This window comes from Falco cherrug, chromosome 5 (assembly GCF_023634085.1).
Source record: "Falco cherrug isolate bFalChe1 chromosome 5, bFalChe1.pri, whole genome shotgun sequence".
Classification (NCBI taxonomy): domain Eukaryota; kingdom Metazoa; phylum Chordata; class Aves; order Falconiformes; family Falconidae; genus Falco; species Falco cherrug.
Genome location: NC_073701.1, coordinates 83910426 through 83933043, shown reverse-complemented (window position 1 = coordinate 83933043; position 22618 = coordinate 83910426). Strand labels below are relative to the sequence as shown.

The following is a 22618-nucleotide window of genomic DNA, read 5'->3' as shown; positions in this document are numbered from 1 at the left end:
GGCCTGAGCTGTAAGTTTCAGTAAATCTAGCACAGTAAGTAGCCAAAAAAATAAACACTGTAGTCTTGATTAAAAGCAAGTAGGACAAGATGTGGATGCCTGAGGTTCTAAATGTACAGCCATGCTGATACTGTGTATTTGTATAGCTCTCAGGCAGGTTAACCACCTAGCACCCTGTGAAAGAGCAATTGTACTCATTCCTTTTTATGTTTGTAAGGTATCTGAGCACACATGCTTCTGTAAGCTGAAATGGAAAATTACAGGTTTCATTTCTGTCATCTGCAAATACTGCTCTATTCTGAGCTGGTTTGCTTTGTCATACTTGTATCTTTGAGTTTACTTTTTAGATCATTAATAGAAGTGAAATTCTATTAATGAAGTTTAATTTCAAAAGGACATTCAGATTCTTACTATACTTTTTAACTACCACTGTGGGACTGTGTATGCCTGCAGTATATAATCTTGCACATTTTGTTGAAGTGAAAGAGAAGTAATTTATTCTTTAATTTGCTTTTAGTAGTTACAGAACTCATTACCTCTTCAGAAGACAGTGCAAAAGTAAATCTTAGAAAAGGATTGTACAAGATAGTACATGTGCTCCTCATTTCATAAAGGAAGTAATTGAAACGTGAAAAAGTAGTATTCCTGTTGCAGATAGAAGAAGTAGTTTTGTGTGTTCCTGGATCACAGACCTGTGCTTAATCACCCATTTCATTTTCCGTTATTTGGGCTAATTATCAGCAAGATGGGCCACACTTCAGTTGTTTTGGTCCTGTAACTAAATTGACTTTGGAGGAGTTACATAGTTTGTAGCAGAAAAAAATAGGCCATGTCGTTGTTCATGCCAAGTTTAATACCTGTGTATTAATAATACCATAATGCCTATTATTCATTCAAACACTTTTATATTTTACAGATTATTGCTCAGTTGTAACACTTGTGGACCCATCAAATGTGAAGTTAACGTGCACTCTTTTTAATGGAAATCTAGATTCACTACCAAAAATTTACAAAGTTGGAGATATTGTTCGATTTCATAGAATAAAGGTAGGTACTAGGATGTGGAGGGTTTCTATGCTTGCTTTTTGGCAGTGAGAGAAATGTAGGAATAATTTAATTCTTCATGTACTGAAATTAACATATGGCGACATTGGATAAAGCAGTTGGTTGATAAGATGGCTATGGTTGTGGTTTATTTCCAAAAGTGGAAGTAAACAATCAAATATTTTTAAACAACAGAGTGCTAAGCTGATACATCGCTTTAAAAGTGTTAGATGTGGCTATGACAACTCTATTTTTTAAAGTAGGTGACAGAAATCACATGGTAATACTGCTAGATAAACAGAATTTAACTGACATAAATGTGTACAATTTATTCCTCTTCAAACTAATAGAATTGAAGGATTACTTTAGAGCTGTCATTGTGGAGCAGCTGGATCAAGAGTTACTCAAGTAAATGTAATCTGTCTGGGGTTGTTAGTATGCAGTATGCTCTAGATGCCGCTTTCACGTTTCCCTGCCTTACCCCATATTTATCTCTATCAAAGGTCGTGAAGGAAATAGTGCATATAGCTTTGGTGAGATATAGATAGATAGGATGTTTTGTCTTGTGCCTGTTGCAACTGTATAGGGAAGAGGAGCCACACTACAGAGACTGAATGCAAGTCTTGTAATGCTGGACCATACTTGAAATGTGCAGAATAGAACCAAAGACATGATTTTACCATGTTATATATTAATTTGCAAGATAACACAATTACATATTTTTGTTTTGCTTAAAACAATTATAGCAGAAATGAGTGAATGTCCAGAAAGAGGACAGTTGAAAAAAACCCAACAGTTTGCCCATTTAAACACTCTTGAGACATCTAGGAAATTTAGGATTGTACAAAAGGGTGATGAAATGATAAAGATCAGGAGGTACTGAGCATGTACACTTTGATACTCTGTAGCAGGAGAACAAAGAAAAAAACCCTATGACAATAAATGCAAAAGGGGTAAGATTTATCCAGTAATTGAGATTGGTACCACTGAGATAATTAAGAAAGAACTTATTAAGATTCAGAAACAGTCTTCAGCTATTCTTATAGGTATTTACAGTTCAGAGAGAACTTAGATAACCTATTCCAGGTTAGTATAAAGCTTCTGTAAGGTCATCTTTATAATTAGAGTGGAATTAAACTATATTTAGACTTTGAAGCTTGTGTTGCTAATCAGTACCTGAGATATGGTTGTGTTAGGCTTGGAAGTTCATTGATTTGACTTCAGATGTGAAAGTCTTTTACTAAATCTTAAATCTGTCTGAAAACAGCAGGATGAGCATTACACAGATATATTCATTTCTGAAAATATATGGAGATAGAAACATGTTTATTGCTTCTGAAGCAAAACTACATACTTTATAATACATGTGTGAAAAGGAGACAGTAGAAAGGAGCCTGAATGAAAGAAAATAATTGAAAAATTGCATGTCTGTGATAGGTTAATACTAGATTTTTTTCTAAGGTGTGGGAAGTACAGGTTAAAAAACCAAATGAGACCACTGTTAGGGAAGTTCTGCGTGTACCCTCTTCTATGCAAACATAATATAAAGAGTGAAGCTGAGACAGTCTTTAATTTAAATTTACTCAGGAAAGCTATTGATATAGCACATGGAAGGAACCTCACCATTCTTCTGACTTGGCATCATTTTTCAGGAGATCATTCTAAAATTCTTGTTAATTGGTACCTCATTGTTCTCCAAGATGATGTTTCAGTTTCAAGGACGGTCTGTTAATTCCCTCTGCACATACACTTAAGTTTTTTTCATCACAGCTGAGCTGTTTTAAGTGGTTTCTAGCCCTAACTGACCTTCAGTTGCTCATGGTCGATATCTCCTCAGATGCATAAGCTGACAGCTTGTTTAATTACTTTAAAAGTTAGAATGATCTAGAGTCACTAAACTGTCTTTTTCTGGATGGGAATGTTTTGACTACCCTAGGCTAACAAAGTTACTTTGCACGTTCCCGTATCTGATCTGAGCAGGTAAAGATCTGACATAGAAGCCTGGTGCCAACTGCTGGGAGTAAACTGGGAGGGAGGTGATCTCTTCCTTTCACTTACAACCAGCATAGCATGTGGGAATCCTGTGCAACGTGATTTTCAATTAAAAGAAAAAAAACAACTCTAGTTAGAGTTCTAATTACACTGTCTGCAGTTATTCCTTCACTCTATTTTGTCTTCAGGCCTTAGCACCTTCTCTTAGGTTGCTGAATGGAAAGCAATTGAGGGTAGCAGAGGCCATAGTCTCACATGTGCTTACCAGTGAGGACAGATATACACAGTCCTTAACAGCATATATTCACATTTCCCTGTCCCAGATATGCTTTTGAGAGACTTCCAAGAAGTTGATATTGATAGCAAATGCATTTTAAAAATGACTACTCCCAGCTATGTCCTCAGCTGCTAATGAATAACTTCATAGTAACACAGGTGTTGGCAAGGTCCAGTGGTTCAGAGCTAATAACATAATGGAAAGGATTCTCTTGGGCTTACTCTGGATAGAGAATAATTTTATTCAGTCAGTATTTGTTGCAAAGAATGAAAATTTTAAGTGTCTTAGTAACAGAACTGAAGGATTATCCAGTTTTAATTAAATTTCTATTAATATTTCTTGAATTGCATTTTTATGACTTCTTATAATGATTTCTCATGAATGAATAGTACTTAGTGATTTGCAGTACTGTATTTGGGCCTTCAACCACAGTCAGTGCTCTGCAGAGGTGACATTGGGGGGGGATCCCACCACTCCCCAGTATAAAAGCTAGACTTGTGATCTGTCTAGCATCCCTCTATCTTCGTGGCAAAGAAGGAGTTATCTCAAATAGAGTTTACTTGGAACTTTTTTTTATTCACTGTGGATGCTCTTAATATCTTAGACTTAATGCCTAATGTTTAAGCTGTTAAAAAGAGAGAAGAGACAACCTGCTGTACTGACTAAATCTGCAGTGTTTTATCCTCACTTGACTTGGGAGTTTTGGCATGTGTTCTGCCTTTTGTCTATTATTCAGATGCTGTCATGATGACGGAATTGTTAATTTTCTTGTTGGCTTTTCTCAAGTATTCCTTATTACCACTGAGTGGTTCACAAACAAGAATTTATTCACTCCTAGTGAAGTGAATGGGTATTTGATTTCCATTTTCATGTTTGAGAATTGGAGAAAAGTGAAGCACATTCTGATTTAGGTGTTCATCTTGTTCAGCATACTTGAGTTGTGTGGTATAATCACTGTCTAGGATGTATTTTGATGGGTCTGTCTCCCAAATGCACAGCTTTATAGAGCTGTGTGACTCTTGTAGAAAACACTTGGAGAGTGAAGACCAAAGGAGTGACCTCTCAGTATAATCTTTACTTGTATAACTTACTCAGCATAATGCAATCTCTGTAGCAAAGTCTTAATTCTGTAGCTTTTTGTCATCGTAAACTTGATACTATTCTCTTCTCTTACCTTTGTCCCTCAACTTTTTCCGTGCACAGGCTCCAGTCACTGTAACAAATGAAGCAGGAGTCTTCAAGATGACAGCTTCTTTGTTACACAGCACCAATTCATCACCACTGTACTACTAAAGTCATATACTGCATAGGAAGATGTCCTGTAGAAAAATAGAGTAACAGAATAGGGTATCATAAATACACCATTAATTGAACTGTTTGCACAGACAACAGTAACTGTGTCATCTACTAACTTTGGAATAATTATGGTTTATAAGTCTAGTGGTTAGGCTTTGCAATTAGATGTGGCATCCTACGTCTCTAGAATAACAAAATGGAGAAAACCAGCAAGAAACAACAAATTCCATGCATACTCATCTGGTTCAAACTCTTTAGATTTCAATATAAACATGTTGCTTCTTTGAGCAAAAGTACTTTATATATACTTTATAGCCATGGTATAGATGGTTATTCCCTCCATAGGTCCGTCAGTTGACAAGTATAAGACGTATGTTTTGCTAATGAGTTTCTAAGCTGTTTGCCTGTCCACAGAGGAATGGGAATCTGAATATTAAGCATATGGAACATGGCTTCATAAAAACATAGAAGGATCAATTACAGTCCTTTTTTTTGTTATCCTTACTAGTTCTGTCCTGTCTCACTTGTGCATCACTCTCCTTAACCTTGTAATACTTAACAGAGCATTTGTTCCACTAGGTTACTTATTCTGACGTTTAAACCAGCCTGCCATTGTTTCTAGGAGCAGTTCGCAGTGGTTTCCTTGTCTCTGTGTATTCCCTCCTTTAGTTTGATCCAGTTTGACCCATGAAAGTGGATTCTTTCTCTTTTCTTTCTACTTGGTGCAATATGGAAGGCATTGAGAGAGACACACAGGAGCATCTGCTCACTTTACTCCTGGGCAGCTCTGGCCATAGCTGTCACGTTGATAAGGATGAGAGGGGAAAGCCTGGAACTTAGATATAGAACGTGCTGAGTGAACATCAAACTTCAGCAGAATTTAGCTGCCAGACTCTGTGTCCTCTAAGTAAATGTGGTCCAAATAAGTAAACTTGGCCAAAGTTAGTTTGAGACTTTTTACTACAAAGGATGTCAAAGAACATATTGTCTGCGGCGCTGCAGCTGTGTTCTCAAGTTCTTGTTCTGAAGAGTGGAAGCAATTTTTTTTTGTAAACAGTTGCAGAAGTTTCAGAAACAAGATTCTTTTTAACACAGAGAAACCAGCGTTTTTCTTGGAAATATCATTGCTATAGCTTTTAGCTTCCCTTCAAAAATCACGTAAGGCGTGGAACTCATTTAGAAGTTTTGATGGAATTCAAAACCCAATTATTTCTCCTATAGTAGATAATGTAAAAAAATACGGAGTAAAATATCACTACCTACAGTCAATAATGTGAAGTCTTAGAGTTTTGCACATATGTTTTCTAAAATTTTCATTTGAGTACTTTTGGTCAAGTTGCCTGGTCATGTCTTAAATATGTAGGAAATACTCCAAAATAGTATTTTTTTACTTTACTGGAATTGTCTCAAATATACTGTGCCACTTCCTCTGAGGAATGTTTCTAAAATAGTATCACAGTGCCTGCTGTTTTTTTTAAATTATTGTCAAACCCGACATTATTGCAGCTGGTTTAAGTAAATACACTTTTTGCGTACAATTTTTTCCCGCAAAATAGTTATAATATGTTCAGGTGAACTGGTAAATGAAATGTACAATGTATTGCTCATTTCCTTCTTTAGCCTGTATTTCCATTGCTGCAGACTTTTCTGACAATCTTATTTTTCAGAGACAGTAGTTCTCAAGAACAGTAGAGGATAAGCTCTAACTTATGGTCCTAGTATCTAGGTGTATCTTTCATATCTTCATAAAAATTCATTTAACTTTCATATGACTAGCCTTGTTAACGTTCTTTTGGAATGTGCCTGCAGATAGTTTTTGTAGTTCAGTTTTCTTTTTGTTACATTAAAATGTGCTCAAAATAGTACATAATCTCTCTCCTTATATAAATTAAAACTAAGTTACTTCAAACTGCTTCTCTTTCATTATTACCTCGCTGTTCATGGAGCTGGAGGTACATGTACACTAGGATTACATTATTAAAATACAGGAAAACATAATCGGAATACTGTATTAGCCAAACTTGTTTAGACTGTTTTACTTTATGTCAGAAAACATTTACAAAATATAAGGAAATATACCAAATGCATTCATGTGCTTTTTGACAGGAAACTTTTTTTCATATAAATAGCATCAGTGACAATCATCAAACTTTTTACAAAGAAATTAATTTCTGGATCTGATATGGTGGTAAGGCTCAGGGTCAGTTGCCTAGCATATTTTTGAGTAATAAGTTATTAAATTAGTAACAATTGTAATGACTCATATTAATATTTTTTTATATTGGAGTATTTGTTCGCGTGTTTGCATGGGATGTGTATATCATTCCAGTGCTTGATTTGTAGCTTTGTTTTAGCTTGAAGTAGGTCTTCAGTGTTCATGATGGGGTTTCTTTTAGCCTCCCATCCCACCCTCATGCACTGCATGACACTCAGAACGGAAAGCAAGCATTTCCTGTTTTCAGGTTAGTTTTAAAAATGTAGGTTTCCAGATTGTAGGGCTGAAATGATTCTCATGTTGTCAAGTCTGGACAGGGCTGGTGAAAAGCATCTCCAAAGGTCTTACTGTAACTTTTAGCCTCTTCTTTTAGCCCTGTGCAATTCCTAATAAAGCTCAAAAGTTTCAGCAGCAGTGGAACAGGGACAAATTAAGGGGATTACTTATTGACATCCTTGTAGGTGATGTGAGCATACAGAGTATTGTATTCAGTGGCTACAGTCTCAGAGATAGACAAATCATCATAAATTAGGACTTTAATTTTTCTCTAGGAAGTCCATAACACAAAGTCGAAACTCCCATTTAATAGAAAGGCCATTTAGAAATGAAGTTGTTGAGGCCATTCATAGCCTAAAAGACTTCAGGACAATTCTTTTGGGATTTTTTTCAGCTAGTTTGAGGCATATACACATAACTTCTTTACAAGACACCTTATCAAGCTGCTTCTGCTTTGTTTCTTATTTAAAAGGTCAGAACCACTGATTAACTAATACGTTAAAAGGAAAAGCAGCTTTTGTTTATAAGCCATCACTGCTTGAATACTTACGGAGTGTTTCCAAGTTTTCAATGCTCTGTGGTTCACTTCAGACAAGTTTGAAACCTGTGCTGTCTTGGACCAGTGGCTCTTAGATACCATATAGTTGTGTTGGCTACCTGTGCAGCCAAAAATAGAAAAGAATGAATCCAAGGAAATTAAATACCTGTGTAATCTTTTGTCTTGACACAATGGAAAAATCTGTGTTTTATGTGTATGTGTTTTTCCGTCAAGTATCTGCTCCAGCTATTCTGGACCATTTTTCAAGTTAAAGTGCAGCGATCTGTCTCTAAAACTTTCTGTAAGGTCGTGAGTGGGGAGAATTGAAGGACATCCATTTATGACTTGGAACGCCCATCCCCTAGCATAAGGAATTTTTTTTTCAGTCTCCTAGAAATATGCTTTTTCATAGCTATCATTTATAAGAACAAATTGGAGGAGTGTGTGGCATCTAGTATATTCTGTTCGTGAGTTTTTTGGGGTTTTTTTCCCCACTATACCAAGTTACTGCCTAGGTTTTTGATGGAGTTTCACTGGAAATATAAACCATGTGTAGGTATTTTCCCCAAGTTCCTACAGATCTTTTTAAACATTCAGTACAGTAAAAATGTTTAGTAATCACTGCTAGGGAACCTTATAGATCTAGAGGTGGTAAGACTTAGTATCGCAAAAGGAATGTTTCCAAGGATGGTTGTGGACTCAGAGAGCAATGCGTTATTGAAACAGGTTACCTGGGGGGGGGGAGGCTCTGGAACCTCTGTGCTTGGAATTTTTCAAGGCTTATGTGAACATTGATCTTCTCTTACTTTGTTGGCAGCCATGAATCACAGGGATCATAAGTTTTGGACATCTGCTTAGGTAAAAGATACTTTACAAGAGGTCTTCAGCTGAATTTAAACCCAAATTGGAATAGAAGTGCATTTCAGATGATGCAATAAATCAACTTAAAAAAAACAAAACCACAAAACAAACAAAAACCAAACAACACAACTTGATGTCTTAAAATAATTTTATATGTATAAATAATAATGGAGTTTAAGCTAAATGTACTCATGTTTCAAAATATTATCTTAAATTCCTGATACTTCCACAAATCAATGGTTAAATTTATTTTGGGAATTCTGCCTTATAAGAACATGTACATTAGTTTAGTATCAAGGCTTTTTTTTAGATATATATTCTAAGGCGATCTGTGACTGCAGTTGTTTTGTAAATCCTTTGCTTCTGCAATACAACAGTCAGTTTTGGTGGAAAACTACCTGGGAGATGCTATTATTTCAGCTTTATACACTACTTACTGTTGCACTTTTCCATTGAGTGAGGTGAATAACACTACCTTCAGTTAAAAAAAATAAAATAAAATTCAGGTGGTTTAGATTGCTGTACATCTATTTATAAATATTTCAAGATTAGCTTATTTTCAATAAGCACATTCAGGATGGACTTGTACCCTACAGAAAACAGTTTATTGTCCAGGTAGTTTGTTGAGGTGATATTTCAGCTTTTGTTCTTTAGTGTATAAAAACTATGCCAAAGACTCCCACAGTATGTATTGGAATTAACTTGCCTGCTTAGAACAAGCCAGATACGTGGTGTCTGCTTGACTTTTGTTCCAGAAAGATATTTTTGTTTAGCAACCATTATTTATTGAATTTATTTAAAATTCTCAGGGAATTCTTAAAGTGATAACCATCTGCCCCCCTTCCCTGTTTCCCCTCCTCCCACCACCCCCATTTTTTTATAAAGTCCCCAATGCCTTTAGAAATGACACAAAAAAACTACTGAAGGGGAATTGTCATATACAAAAGTCTCAATTCCTCTTTTCCCTAAGTTTAATTCAATTTCAAAATCATTTGTGTGTGGAAAATATAACTAGTTTACAGTATCAGCGCTTAACTTGGTCAGATCTACTTACAGTGCAATAATGAAACATTTGCCCATAGGTTTTGTTCATTTTATACTCTAGTGATTCCTTATCGCTTTAGCAATGATTTGTTTTCAAAGGACAAGCCTGGAGAATTTCTGTCAACTGTCATCTGTTCTATGGGTCTGACATAAGTAATTTTCCAGCTATGAAATATGTTGTTCTGTTTTACATTCCTCTATATTTACTTGTCCTGTCCTGTTCTGTCCTTCACTAAATAATATTGTTGAATGCTGTTTACCTGGGAGACCACTCAGTGGCTTCTCCACTTACCTATACATATAGGTTTCCTTCAAGATCACTGGTAATTTTCTCATCTTGATGTTTCAGGTTTACCTTCTTACTTATTTCTTTTGTTATTTTATAACTGCCTTTCCCTACAGTAAGGCTGATTTCAGATACTGTAAATGAGGTACTAGGAGATGCCGAAAGTACAGTATGTTCAAACACAGCTTCATGAATGCCCAAAACATGACATAAAGGGAAAGAGGGAAAACAGTCTGATGAAATATTAGTGGAAACCCAGGGAGACAAAGTAGTTTCTTGAACTGGTTTCCTGAGCAGGCTAGAGATCTAGGACAGAATTTTTACTAAAAAAAAAAAAAAAAAAAAGTAAAAAGATTTTGATGATTACTTAAAAGAATTAGTGAAGAAATAAGTAGGTAAAATGGAAATCAAAATGCTTTGAGAAACATTTGACATGTCAGATGATACTTTAAAATATGCTTGGAGTTGATAGTGGATGAATGAGTAAAAGTGATGAGAGTTTTCCTTCCCTCTGGTTGTTAACTATTTGAGAAACTATGGAATATAATGCCAGTGGCAGCAACTAAAGTCAATCTGTGTGGTTATATTGGATAACGTCTTATAGCGGAATATTTTTTTTCCAGTTTATGGGTAATGGGCACAGTTAATTAAGAAACTCTGTCTTTTCCTGATTTTTCCCATTGGCTTTTCTTGTATTTTTATGTTTAAACCTAAAGGTTAAAAGACTAAAGCTTTTCAGTGTTACAAGTGAAGAAAAAGTACATTGTGAATTGATACATTTATGTGTTATGTCAAAGTAGGATTAAAGGAGTTCCTGTCATCAAGATTGAACTGCTTGTTTATGAATTTCCAAGGAATATTTAATTTGCTTTTTAAATTTGCTTTTTAAATTTCAGTGTGTTTATAAAATGTAGGCCTAAATCATTGGCATTATTTTGGTAAAAATCGCTGCTGTTTAGAACTTCTGTCACGTCTTTCAGATTCTGTGTTTGTATATCATTAAGATTTTCAACCATTTGAAAATTGAGCACCTGGGAATCCTAAACTAGATTCTCTCACAAATGCTATATTCACAAGTCCTGTTGCTTTTTTTGGTAAACAAATTTTAATTAAAAAAAGAGATGAATCGAAGCAGCTGGTTTGAGATTTCTGGATAACGAGTCATGCAAGGTTTTGGTATACATATATGGAATGCAGGGAACAGTAAAACTAGACTAGATCCTTGAAGGAATGCTTCAGACTGAACACTGCTTTATATAGTAGCAGATACAAAGCTAAATCAGATTGATACAGGGGACCTGCAATGTGCAGGGCAGTAGACGTAAGAGTAATAGTGAAAGCTGTATTCATAATTCAAAGGATGAAAGCTGGTGACTGTTTGCTTTATAGAAAAAAAAATACCTCCTAGAACTGATATTTTCTTTTTGAATTCCGTAATACTTGGAAGTAGGGCTATTGTGAGAGTCAGAAACAGGGATCCATAACTCTGCTCTGCAGTCGATCTGCTGCATGATCCTTAAAAATTAATTTCTCTCATGCCTCAGTTTCCCAATCTGTAAAAGCAATCCTGATGTGTACCCCGCATGAACATTTTGAAATTTGTGAATAAAATACTCTTAATATTCTGCAGTGATGCTTTATAGTTACAGGTAGGTATTAGTCTGCCTCTTCAAAAAAAAAAAAGTGGTAGGAGCCTGAAGCTGGCCAAGTCCATGGGACCTGATGAGATGCATCTGCTGGTTGTGAGGGAATTGGCAGATGAAGTGGCGAAGCCACTATACATCATATTTGAGAAGCGGCCATCCAGTGAATTCCCACTGACTGGTAAAGCGGAAACATAATGCCCATTTTTAAAACGGAAATAAGGTAGACCCAGGGAACTACAGCCCAGTCAGTCTCACCTTGGTACCTGGCAAGATCATGGGGCAGATCCTCCTGGAAGCTATGCTGAGGCACATGGAAAATAAGGATGTGATAGGTGATAGCCAGCCCAGCTCCACTAAGGGCAAATTGTGCCTGGCAGATTTGGTGGCCTTCTGTGACAGGGCTACAGTGTTGGTCAATGAGAGAATAGCAACTGCTGCCATCTACCTGGTCTTGTGAAAAGCATTCAGTGTTGTCCCACATGACATCCTTGTGTCAAAACTGGATTTCACAGGTGGACCAGTGGATGGTCTTTTGCACAAGCAATTGGCTGGATGATTGCACTCAAAGAGCTGTGATCAATGGCTCAATGTCCAAGTGGAGGCTAGTGACAGGTAGCATTCCTCAGGGGTCTGTACTGGGGACCAGTGCTGTTCAACATCTTTGTTGGCAACATGGACAGTGGGACTGAGAGCACCCTTAGCAAGTTTACAGATGACACCAAGCTGTGTGGTGTAGTTGCCATGCTGGGGGGAAGGGATGCCATCCAGAAGGGCCTTGATAGGCTAAAAAGGTGGGCCCATGTGAATGTTACGAAGTTCAGCCAGGCCAAGTGCAAGGTCCTGCACCTGGATCGGGGCAACCCCAAGCACAAACACAGGCTGGGCAGAGAATGGATTGAGAGCAGCCCTGGGGAGAAAGACCTGGGGGTGTAGGTTGACATGAAGGTCAACATGGCCCGGTGATGTGCACTCACGGCCCAGAAAGCCAGCTGAATGCTGGGCTGCATCAAAACAAACATGACCAGCACATGGAGGGAGGCGATTCTCCCCCTCTACTCCACTCTCATGAGACCCCACCTGGAGTACTGCCTTCAGCTGTGGGGCCCCCAACAGAAGGAGGACAGGGACCTGTTGGAGTGAGCCCAGAGGAGGGCCATGAAGATAAGAGGGCTGGAGCACCTCTCTTGTGAAGACAGGCTGAGACAGTTGTTCAGCCTGGAGAAGGCTCCAAGGAGACCTCCTAGCAGCTTTCCAGTACCTAAAGGGAACCTACAAGAAAGCTGGGGAGGGACTTTTGGCAAGGGCATGCAGTGAGAGGACAAGGGGTAATGGCTTGAAACTGAGAGAGGGTAGATTTAGTTTGGGTGAAAGGAAGAAATTCTTTACTGTGAGGCTGGTGAGACACTGGCACAGGTTGCCCAGAGAAGCTGTGGCTGCCCCATCCCTGGGAGTGTTCAAGGCCAGGCTGGATGGGGCTTTGAGCAACCTGGTCTAGTGGAAGATGTCCCTGCCCCTGGCAGGGGGGTTGAAACTAGGTGATCTTTAAGATCCTTTCCAACCCAAACCATTCTGTGATTATGTTTTCTGCTCATTCACTTTGTTTTCTTGTTAATTTTTTTTATATATATATTTTGACTTTGCCTTTCTAATAGGACTAGGAACAAGTGCTCAATGGTCCATTCTTCATGCACGTGATAAAGCAAAAGTGTATGTACGTTTTGATACAGTGCAACTATTTTTTTCTTCATATTTTGTTACAGATCAGGGAATACAACGGACAGATGCAGGGAATTACCAGTGTGGGATTTTCATCCTTGACATTTGATGGAAATGTAGGAGCTCCAGTAGTTCCTCGAGCCTCTAGCAAAGCTTACACTTTCATGGATGAAGATCTGAAAATAATAGAAGAACTACGTGTCTGGGCAGCCAGTAATCTTTCCATCTCTGGACCAGCAGCAAAATTGTCTGGTGTTCAGCCAATGCTGTTCTTTGATCTCACTTGCCAGCTGGTAGGAAAAGCACAAGTAGATGGATCTTCCTTTCTTCTAAAGGTAGATTTATTTTTAAAAAAAATCTTAGATTTATTTATTAAGACATTGTGATTGTGTTTTCAGTAAAACAGACCTATTCATTTATTTAAATAATGTTACATAGATATATATTTAATGGTTAAGTAAATTTATGATCTTTGACCATTTTATTTTTATGAAAACAAGTTTAGTTGTTCATCTGTTTAATTTCTTGTAAGATGGCATTGGTATGGATCATCAATTCACAAACATTTGTACAAAAATATCGCAAGACTTCTTGAAGTTGAAAAATACTGTTTTAAATACTAACCTTGTTTTATAGTTAGCACCAAGTATTGCTCTTTTTTTCTAGATCTGCTGGGTATAATTAATGTAGTAAGTAGCACTACCTAGAAAAGTAATGAATGGATTATGTTGTCTATCCTGATGGATTTTTAGGTAGCTTCTTTTAGTTATATATAAGCACTTCGGGAATCAGTGCTCAGTGAAAGTACAAAATGCAAAGAGCCATGCAACAGGGGAGTACTTTCCAAGGGTGATACTTAACGTCTGCTAAATGAAAAGGTCTGAATAATTTTCCTGGTTTTGGCTTGGAATGTATCAGTCTGGTGTTATTCTGACATCCTCTGTATTTCTTTTTCTTCCTTTTATAAGGTGATTGTTAAAATGTGAGTGATGAACAGCCTGTTACTTTCCATTTTATGACTTCATAAAATTATTTATTGGTTCTACTGTATTAAGCTATATTGTTACAACAGTTTTAGAAAGAGCACGCTGCATTAATCCTTCACTAACACAGCAAAGATTTTTCTTGTGCAAAACGATACATGCACTACACAGAAACAAACCTTGTATCATCCTGTAATATGCTTTGCAGCTTTTACAAATATTTTCATTAAACTACCCTTTGTGAAATAGATGTCAAATGAGACCCAGTAAAATTTCAGAACTCTGTGGAGTCTAATTACATTGTTCACTAATAAGTATATGTTGAGCATCGAAGGACCCTTTGCAATGACAGACAACTGCTTTCTTAAATTGTTAATATTTCTTTACATTCTTTTCTGTGTTGGAAGATCTGAAGTCAATTTTTTCAGTTTTGTACAGTAAAGATAATGACTTCAGAAGAGGAAGACCTAGGATAGACTTAGGAAGGTAAAAGTTTGGAATCAAATACCAGTAGCTCAGTTTTTCTGATACGCAATTCTTTTAATTAATTAATATCTTATACTACTAAAACCCAATATACTCTCAAATCTGTATTAAAATATATCAGACAAGCTTAAAAATGGCAGATTATATTGGTGTGCTGTTGCTAATTTTTTCCCTTTTTTCAAGCATGGTAAAATCCCTTTCTTATATCAAATGTTGGTCTTCATAGAAGAGAGAATTTAAAAAATTGTAGACATATCTGTTTGGTTGATTCACTAAACAAACCAAAAAAAGCCTAAATTCAATACCAGTTCAATTGAGTGAACATTAAATATTATTATTATATTAGATTGGTTATGTTTCACAATAATTTATTATGTCATTCCAAGTATATCAAGTTATATTAATGGCTGATTATACTTTAAAATATAATGAATATTTTAAGTGTTGAGATCAGTGGGCTTTGCTTCAAAGACAACTGAAATTAATTTTGGTGATTTTGTGCTTCACCCATAGCATAACTTTTAATAATATACCTGATAAATTAATTGTGATATGCACAGCACCTAAGGCTGACATGGCTTAAAGATAGTATCACTTACCATTTTCTGAGAATTTTGTTACTGAAACTGATGGAGACTAAATAATTCTTACTAGAAACTAGTCTGTCATTTATTTTCATAAGACTTCTGCTATTATTCTTTTCTTTCCTTCTATGTTGTCTGTGTTAAGCTATTTCATACAATTAGCATACTCTGCTGGAGAGAGAAACAGCGTTCATTGTGTCTCTTCCCTTTCAGAGTTTTGCCGACCATGGCAATGAAAGGTTGCCCCTAACTATTCCTTAGCTCCAGTCTGTTCATGACTAGTAATGGAGTGATTTGCTGTTTCTTACCCAGAATTAATTTAATCATGTTGGTTTTGTAAACCAGGGCTTCTGTTTTCATCAGTAATTTAATTAAAGTGAAGCTGGCAAGCTCCTGAGGTAGAGAGCTTGATCTGTTTTCATATTTGTGCAAGTAAAAAATAAAACAAACTACTCTTTGTGGGGGAGTTTTTAATTTTTTTTGTAAATAAAGCTTACTGGCTTACAGATTCCTCCAAAAGGTGCCCTGACGCAAACCCCATTAGTTCTTCTGGTGAAGGATGTTTTAAAGCTATGTAGTCATCCTTGTATCTGGGAGGGAGCATTCAGGTTTCTTTTGGTCCATTTGTCAGATCCATCTCTTCAGTGTAGAACTTCCAAAGTGTCCTAGGTAAAGCCAGTTGAAAAATAATGAGAAATTTGACACACTTAAGGTTCTTTATTTTGTCAAAGTGACTAAATTCATAATATGCACTAAAACTATGTTTCTCAAGCTCAGTTCTGGAAAAGGTTTGATAATTCAAGCAATGGGCAACCTCTCTCTGAAAGGTGGTTATAAGTATTTCATGGTACAGGATCAGAAGATAATAGGTTTTCTTTTTTTTAATCTTTGACAGCATGTACCGCCTCATTATCTGGGTCCTTCAGAATACACACTTACTTGGGAACATTAATTTGATGTTATGGGTGATTTTTCACTATGGACAGTTTTCCCTTTTATCTCTTGATTTGGGATGAGTGTTTCAGCCATGAGTTATTCTCAGTGTATTTACACATGGCTTTGATTCTTAGATCTTTTCCTGTGGGTCCTTTGATCCACAGCAGTTAAGCATAAGGAGTAGAAACCCTTTAAAAAATTAAGCTTTGGTGTCTTTTTTTATTCCCTTTCTGCAATACCTAACTCATGGGACAAAATGCCTTGATATCACAAACTATCTGAAAATTGGCTTCTATTGAACCTGTATGCATGTGTCCTGGTTTTGGCTGGGACAGAGTTAATTTTCCTCCTAATAGCTGGTACAGTGCTGTGTTTTGGATTTAGGATGAGAAGAATATTGCTAACCCATTGAAGTTTCTAGTTGTTGCTGAGTGCTTCTAGTAAGTCAAGGACTTTCCAGCTTCTCATGCCTTGCCAGCAAGAGGGCTGAAGGGGCACGAGAATTTGGGAAGGGGACACTGCCAGGACAGCTGACCCAAACTGACCAAAGCCATATTCCATACCGTATGATGTCATTATCAGTATATATATATACTGGGGTTAGTTAACCGGGGGGGCAGGGTATTGCTCCCAGTTGTATTGTGCATCACTTCCTTGTTTGGGTTTTTTTTCCCCCTTGAGTTTTATTTCTTTCTCTTTTTATGTCCCTTTCCATTACAATTATTAATTATTATTAGTAGTATATTATTTTATTTCAGTTATTAAACTGTTCTTATCTCCATCCATGGCTTTTATCTTTTTTTGCCTGATTCTCGTCCCTGTCCCAATGGGGGAGGCAGGGAGTGAACAAGTGGCTGCGTGGTACTTCGTTGCTGGCTGGGGTTAAACCACAACAGCTTGAAATCCTATGAAATGCACCATTTTAGTCTTACAGCCCAAATAGCTCTGGATTTTTCTTTTTCTGTGGCCAGTATTTTAGATCATTATTTTTGTTGTCTTTGAGAAGAGTGTGTTTTCATGAACACAGGACACCATAGTTTACAGAATATGTCTTAAGCAGTTATCACTGAAATCTTAATGTTTGGTTTCAGTAGTAAGACATCGGTTCTGAAGTGCTGAGTCTGTTGGTAATGTTAATTTTTCACAGTAACTTTGATGGCTCAAAAATGACTACTGATATTTCAGTACTTAAGTGTATCAAGAACTTAGCTTTAGGCAAACAGTTCTTTAAATCCTCATTATTAAGTATGTTTACTGATGTTTTTTAGTACATTCTGGGTAACTAGCAGTATATCAGCATACAGCAAATCATCAATAATTAAGGGAGTACATGCTGTGTACTCAGTGTTCATACACTATGGCTGGAATAGTTAAAAAAAGCCTATAGCAGGATTAAAATATTTAATGTAGACAGTTCTGCATATGGTGATACCTAATAGTTGTAACAGCTGAATAAACAGCTGAGGTTTTGCTAGTGCTGATTTTTTATTATTATTTTTTTGAGGAATAATAATTTTTAAAAATTCCATAAAATTAATATAAGTAATTCAAGGACTTTAAGACTGAGACTCCAATTAACATTTCTTATTGTTACCAGTTTTTAATCAAACAACAAATCTGTTAAAAAAATAAACATTATTTAAAATCTCAATCTAAAGTATTCTGAATGTATTGAAATAGTTTATTTGCATTTCAGGTATGGGATGGCACAAAATGCCCCTATCCAACATGGAAGGTGCCTGTGGAAGCAAAAGACCTGGAAGGAGATAAAGTTCTTCTTCAACAGCTGCGAAATCTAACAGTGGACATTCTAGTCTATGATAACCATGTACAACTGGCAAAATCACTCAAGGTAATGCACAATTTGGTATTTCTGACTTTTGTGGCCTATTTTCTGCTTAGAACTTATTTTAGAGAAGGTATAAGTTTGGTTCTGCTGTTAACTAGTTTCAAATATTCCTCTTTATCTTTCCCTGTATTTCCCCATACCTTTAATCTGAATGCAAAAATCCTTCAACAAACAGGCCTCATTACCCTAAAATTGCCATGAAAAAAAATTATTTCAATTAAGTTATTTCCAGACACTGTAATATATATAATCATGTGAAAATAATGCACAAAAAATGTAGTTTAGAATTAATTAAATTGTATAAATTGGGGTTAAACTTGTAGTCCCGTTAAAGGATCGTAATTCTGAAGTCAATAAAAGATTTTCTGTTCTATAAACTCCTGCAATTTGAAGTGCAGTCTTCATTTAGTGGGTCAGTAATGTTGATTATGCTTAGAGAAAACAACATAATTAAACATTTGATCTTCAGCAATACTGCCATCTTGCTTCTGAATACAGTAAATGAGCGAAGATTATTTCTTTCGGTTTATGCCTTGCCCCCTATAACCAAGCATCATTTTTAAGAAGGTGTTTACCAGAAAATAAAGATAAGTGATAGCCATTTGTCAGGCTGAAGCTATCAGCAGACATGAAATCAATTTGATATATTAATACCTGTCCATAAGTAAATGACAGATAGCAAAATAACTTGCCTTTGTGTAAGAAATCATAAGAAAACTTACAGAAGTATTTCATTACTTACAGGTTCTCTTCCAGAATTTTTCTTTTGTTAACTGGTAAAGTCTGTTGACATAAATAACTGAGGATGTTCCAATGAAGCAATATGTTTTGAAAATCAAGGGGGAAATATTTTAATATTAGATATTATAACACTAATAATAACAAAACATATTTCCTTGAGTAGCTGATGATACTCCTTTTATTACTCTCCCACTTTGATTCAGGAATTCCTAGTGAACATGTGTGTATATGTGAGAATGCCTTCATCAGTTACCAGGTTTTTTTGCCTTCCTATAAGCCCTTTCTTTCTTACCTGTAAAGCATCTGTTGGATACTGCACTCATGTAACAGAAGATCTAATGTCAAAGAAATGTGTTAAGAAACCAGGTTTGACTTACATAGCAACACGAAGTGTTTTTTGTCCTTCTGGCCATGTCCAAAATTGCAGTTAGTTACACTCATGAAAGCTGTAAAAGTTTTAAGGTCGATCATTTTTGAAAACAGCTTTTTAGCTGAGATATTGAAGAAAAAGTGCTGATACCCTAACAATTAAACTTCAGGAAAATTTAGAAAGTTCAGGTTACGATACGTGCAATTAATTTTATTTCATAGAATAAGGATGATAGAATTTTGAGGGACTTTTCCTAAAATGAAAGGTTTAATAAAAAGTTTGTCTTTAAATACTGTTGGAAATTGTGTCATGTCATAAGAAAATATAATTAAAGTACTCTATTATTCTGTATAATATTTGATTTAGTTCAGGGTCTTGTTATGCAAAGATATTTTTTTTTTAAATCATTTATGTAGAAGTGCGAAGCTGGAGAGCGTGTAGTGTATGCATGTGTACCTTCCCAAGGGCGAACATGACGACAGTGTGGACAGAAACCAGACTAGATGTTTTGCCAGGTCATGGTTTCGGAAACAATAAAAGTGCAGTATTTTTCAGCTATCTCTTCTGCATTTCACAGTAGCTTAGAATTGCCTTTTTTGTTGGAAATTATTATGGAATTTTTTAGGTTACACTCTCCATTGTTGTGTACCATTTGCAACGACATTTGCAGCTCTGAAATGATGTTTTATGTGGGAACAATTTGTTTTACACAGCCTTGATACCAGGAAGGGCTTATTGAAAATAAAACTGAAATATTTGTTCTTACTTTAAAATCATACCTGTAGGCACATGTTCCGTCAAGGAAGCTCTGAGTAAGCACTACAGTCTAGAGAATGTGGGTAATGTCTTACAGTGAATTTTTAGCAAATCCTCAAGTACAATGTTGGGGATATTCCCACAAGAGTTTTTAAACCTCCTTGTTTGGTTTGTCTGTCCAGAGAACGCTGGAAGATATGAGCATTTTATCCCGTTTTCTGATACAGTCAAATAATACTTACAGTTTTCAATGGAAAGAACTTCAGTAATATTGGAGGTACACTGCAGTTGATATTGTAAGTAGAATTTTTGTCCCCTGTATTTACTGGCCTCCCTTTCCTGCTGGGCAAGATAGTGGCTTTTCAGCATTTGCTGCCTTAACAGAACACAGTTTTCAGAAATCTCATCTCGGAAGTAGATTTCCATTGTAGTTCATTATTCTTCAGCATTTCTTAGTACAGTTTTTCCAGAGATTCTCAGGATTCACTGACCTTGTCGTGCGACTTGGGAATAGGTCTGTGACATGCGTTTCTCCGTCTGGGGCATTTTGGTAGATGGTAACCATCAAGGTGAGTGAGCCAGTCAGTGCACAGTAGGAGTCTGGCTGTCCAATTTCCTTATGTACTGTCATTCATTGCATATACAGAACTGTGCGTTCCTCTTACAAAACTGATCATATTAAACCTTGTTGTCATGTGTTTTCTGGATAGCACAACTGAAACAATTAACCTTGAGCATACATACAAGCCCTACCTAGTCTGTAGTTTCACAGTATTCGCTTTGTGTTATGCATCTTCAGATGCAGATTTTGAATATTTTCAGCTGTTCCGCATGCTGTATACAGTGTCATGTCTTTTTTGGTAGTATTTTGGACTAGGAAGCCTTGCCTGCTTTTCTAGTGTCTGAGTCACATTTCCAACCTGCAACTTGAGTTACATAGCTGTAATATCTAGCATCATGTTCTTCAGGCCTGGATGGCATTCCTTTGACTTGTCAGTGGCATTTTCCCCACTTCTGTCTTTACTCATTAAAAAAAAGGGGGGGGGGGGGGGGGGGGGGAAGGAGGAATCCCCACCCACCCATCCCACCCCCAAGTCCTCCAAACCTTTCAGTGGATTTAAGTTAGTATTTTTTTTATTGCAAGGGACCACACCCAAATGCTGTGTATATGCTTCCTCTCATTTGCAAAAAGTTGTGCACAACTTCTCAGTAAAATTAGACCATTGATACGATAAAATGACAAAGATCTCGCTGAATACAGTCAACCATAAAATAGGCATAAAAATTAGTACTGATTATTTTAAGTGATAGCTGTAGCTAACAGCCTCTTGTCATGAGTGTCTTTCTGGCCGAACATGAATATTTAACTGCCATGATAAGTGACCATTCCAAATTTATCAGCATCTTAAATGTGACTTTGTTTTGAAATAAACACGAGAATTTGCTACATTAAAATGTTGTTTTAGTAGGCCAGTGTTACAGAGAACTGCGTACATGACTTAATTTTAATTCCTTTTAGCCTCAATATGTATTTTTAAAATAGTTGTATTTTAATTAGATTGCAAATAGGGTATTAGTGTATTTTACTGCAAGAAATGTTTTCTTAGTGCTTTAATTTCATTTTAAACGAACTTGCTCTAAATGAGGTAGGGTAGTTCATAACCAGAACTGCTGTAAAGTCAAGTAAGGAGTTGGTTTTGTACTAATTTTAGTGATGGCTCTGTAAATCATGGTGTTTACGTTAATGTAGATTATCATTTCCTCTCAGTCAGGTATATAAAGTGTGCTGGATCTGCAGGCATGCTGTAAGCAACAGAAACACAGTAACATTTTTAGCAGCAACACCTACCTTTGCTTGCCACTGTTAACTGTAAGCAATGCTGCCCCCCAAAGGACTTCACGGAAATTGCACTTTGTGTGCACGGTCAGGTCTGGTGGTCTGTGTTGACACTCACAACCTTCCAGACTTTTTCAGTGTTTGGCGATGATGATGATAATACATCCCTTTTGTATAGTTCTCATTTATATTAAAATATATAAAATACTAACATTTTCAGAAAAAGGATCTAAAAAAATGCATATATAGCATTTTTACGGTGATTGTAAATCTTGGGGAAGTTTAGTGTTGTGCTAAAATACGTAAATTGGTTGACTTCTGCATGAATTTTAGGACAGAAGTTTAGAAGGCAAACCCAGCATTTTCTATTCTTGGTTTCTGGGCTCTCCTCTCTTACATTTAATGTTTTGTGTTTGTACAGTTAGTAAATACTTTTTCTCATACTTTTTTTTTAAAGAAAGAAATTCTTCAATTATAATTTTTTTTCCTGCTTATAAACAAGTCACTCTTGAAAGTTAAAAAAAGTCACTTGGCACTACTATATTGACATAAGATTTTTAGATAAGCAGAACTTAGAACTAAATCTTTCACAAAAAAAGTTCTCCAAAAGCATTTGTCGTAGTCATTAAATTAGTTATATAATATCTGTCCCTTGCATTTTTGGATATTTAACGTAAGTGAAATTTAGCATCTGGAAAGAAAAAAGAAAAGGAAAAAAAGCAAAAAAAAAAAAAAAAAAAAGCCTCCAGATAAGCCTCTTATCTGCTATCTAAATGCACAAGCTGTCCTGTTAATATTCTTTGAATGGACAAAATGAGCAGCCCCCTAATGGTGCAGATCAATTAAAGATCTGGTAAAAGCCACATGCCACAATCAAAACAGGTG

At 36.2% G+C, this 22618-nt stretch overlaps 1 protein-coding gene across 3 annotated transcripts in view; it reads left to right on the top strand.

Moving 5' to 3' along the window:
• POT1 (protection of telomeres 1) overlaps positions 1-22618 on the top strand; it is a 75867-nt gene that overhangs the window by 31790 nt on the left and 21459 nt on the right. For 2 of the 3 annotated variants that reach the window (XM_055711515.1, XM_014282029.3), the window contains 3 exons: positions 917-1047; positions 13236-13526; positions 17877-18032. In XM_055711515.1, coding sequence (XP_055567490.1) covers positions 917-1047; positions 13236-13526; positions 17877-18032 — 578 coding nt within the window. The remainder of the gene's footprint in view (positions 1-916; positions 1048-13235; positions 13527-17876; positions 18033-22618) is intronic. The other variant, XM_055711516.1, reaches the window with a different exon arrangement.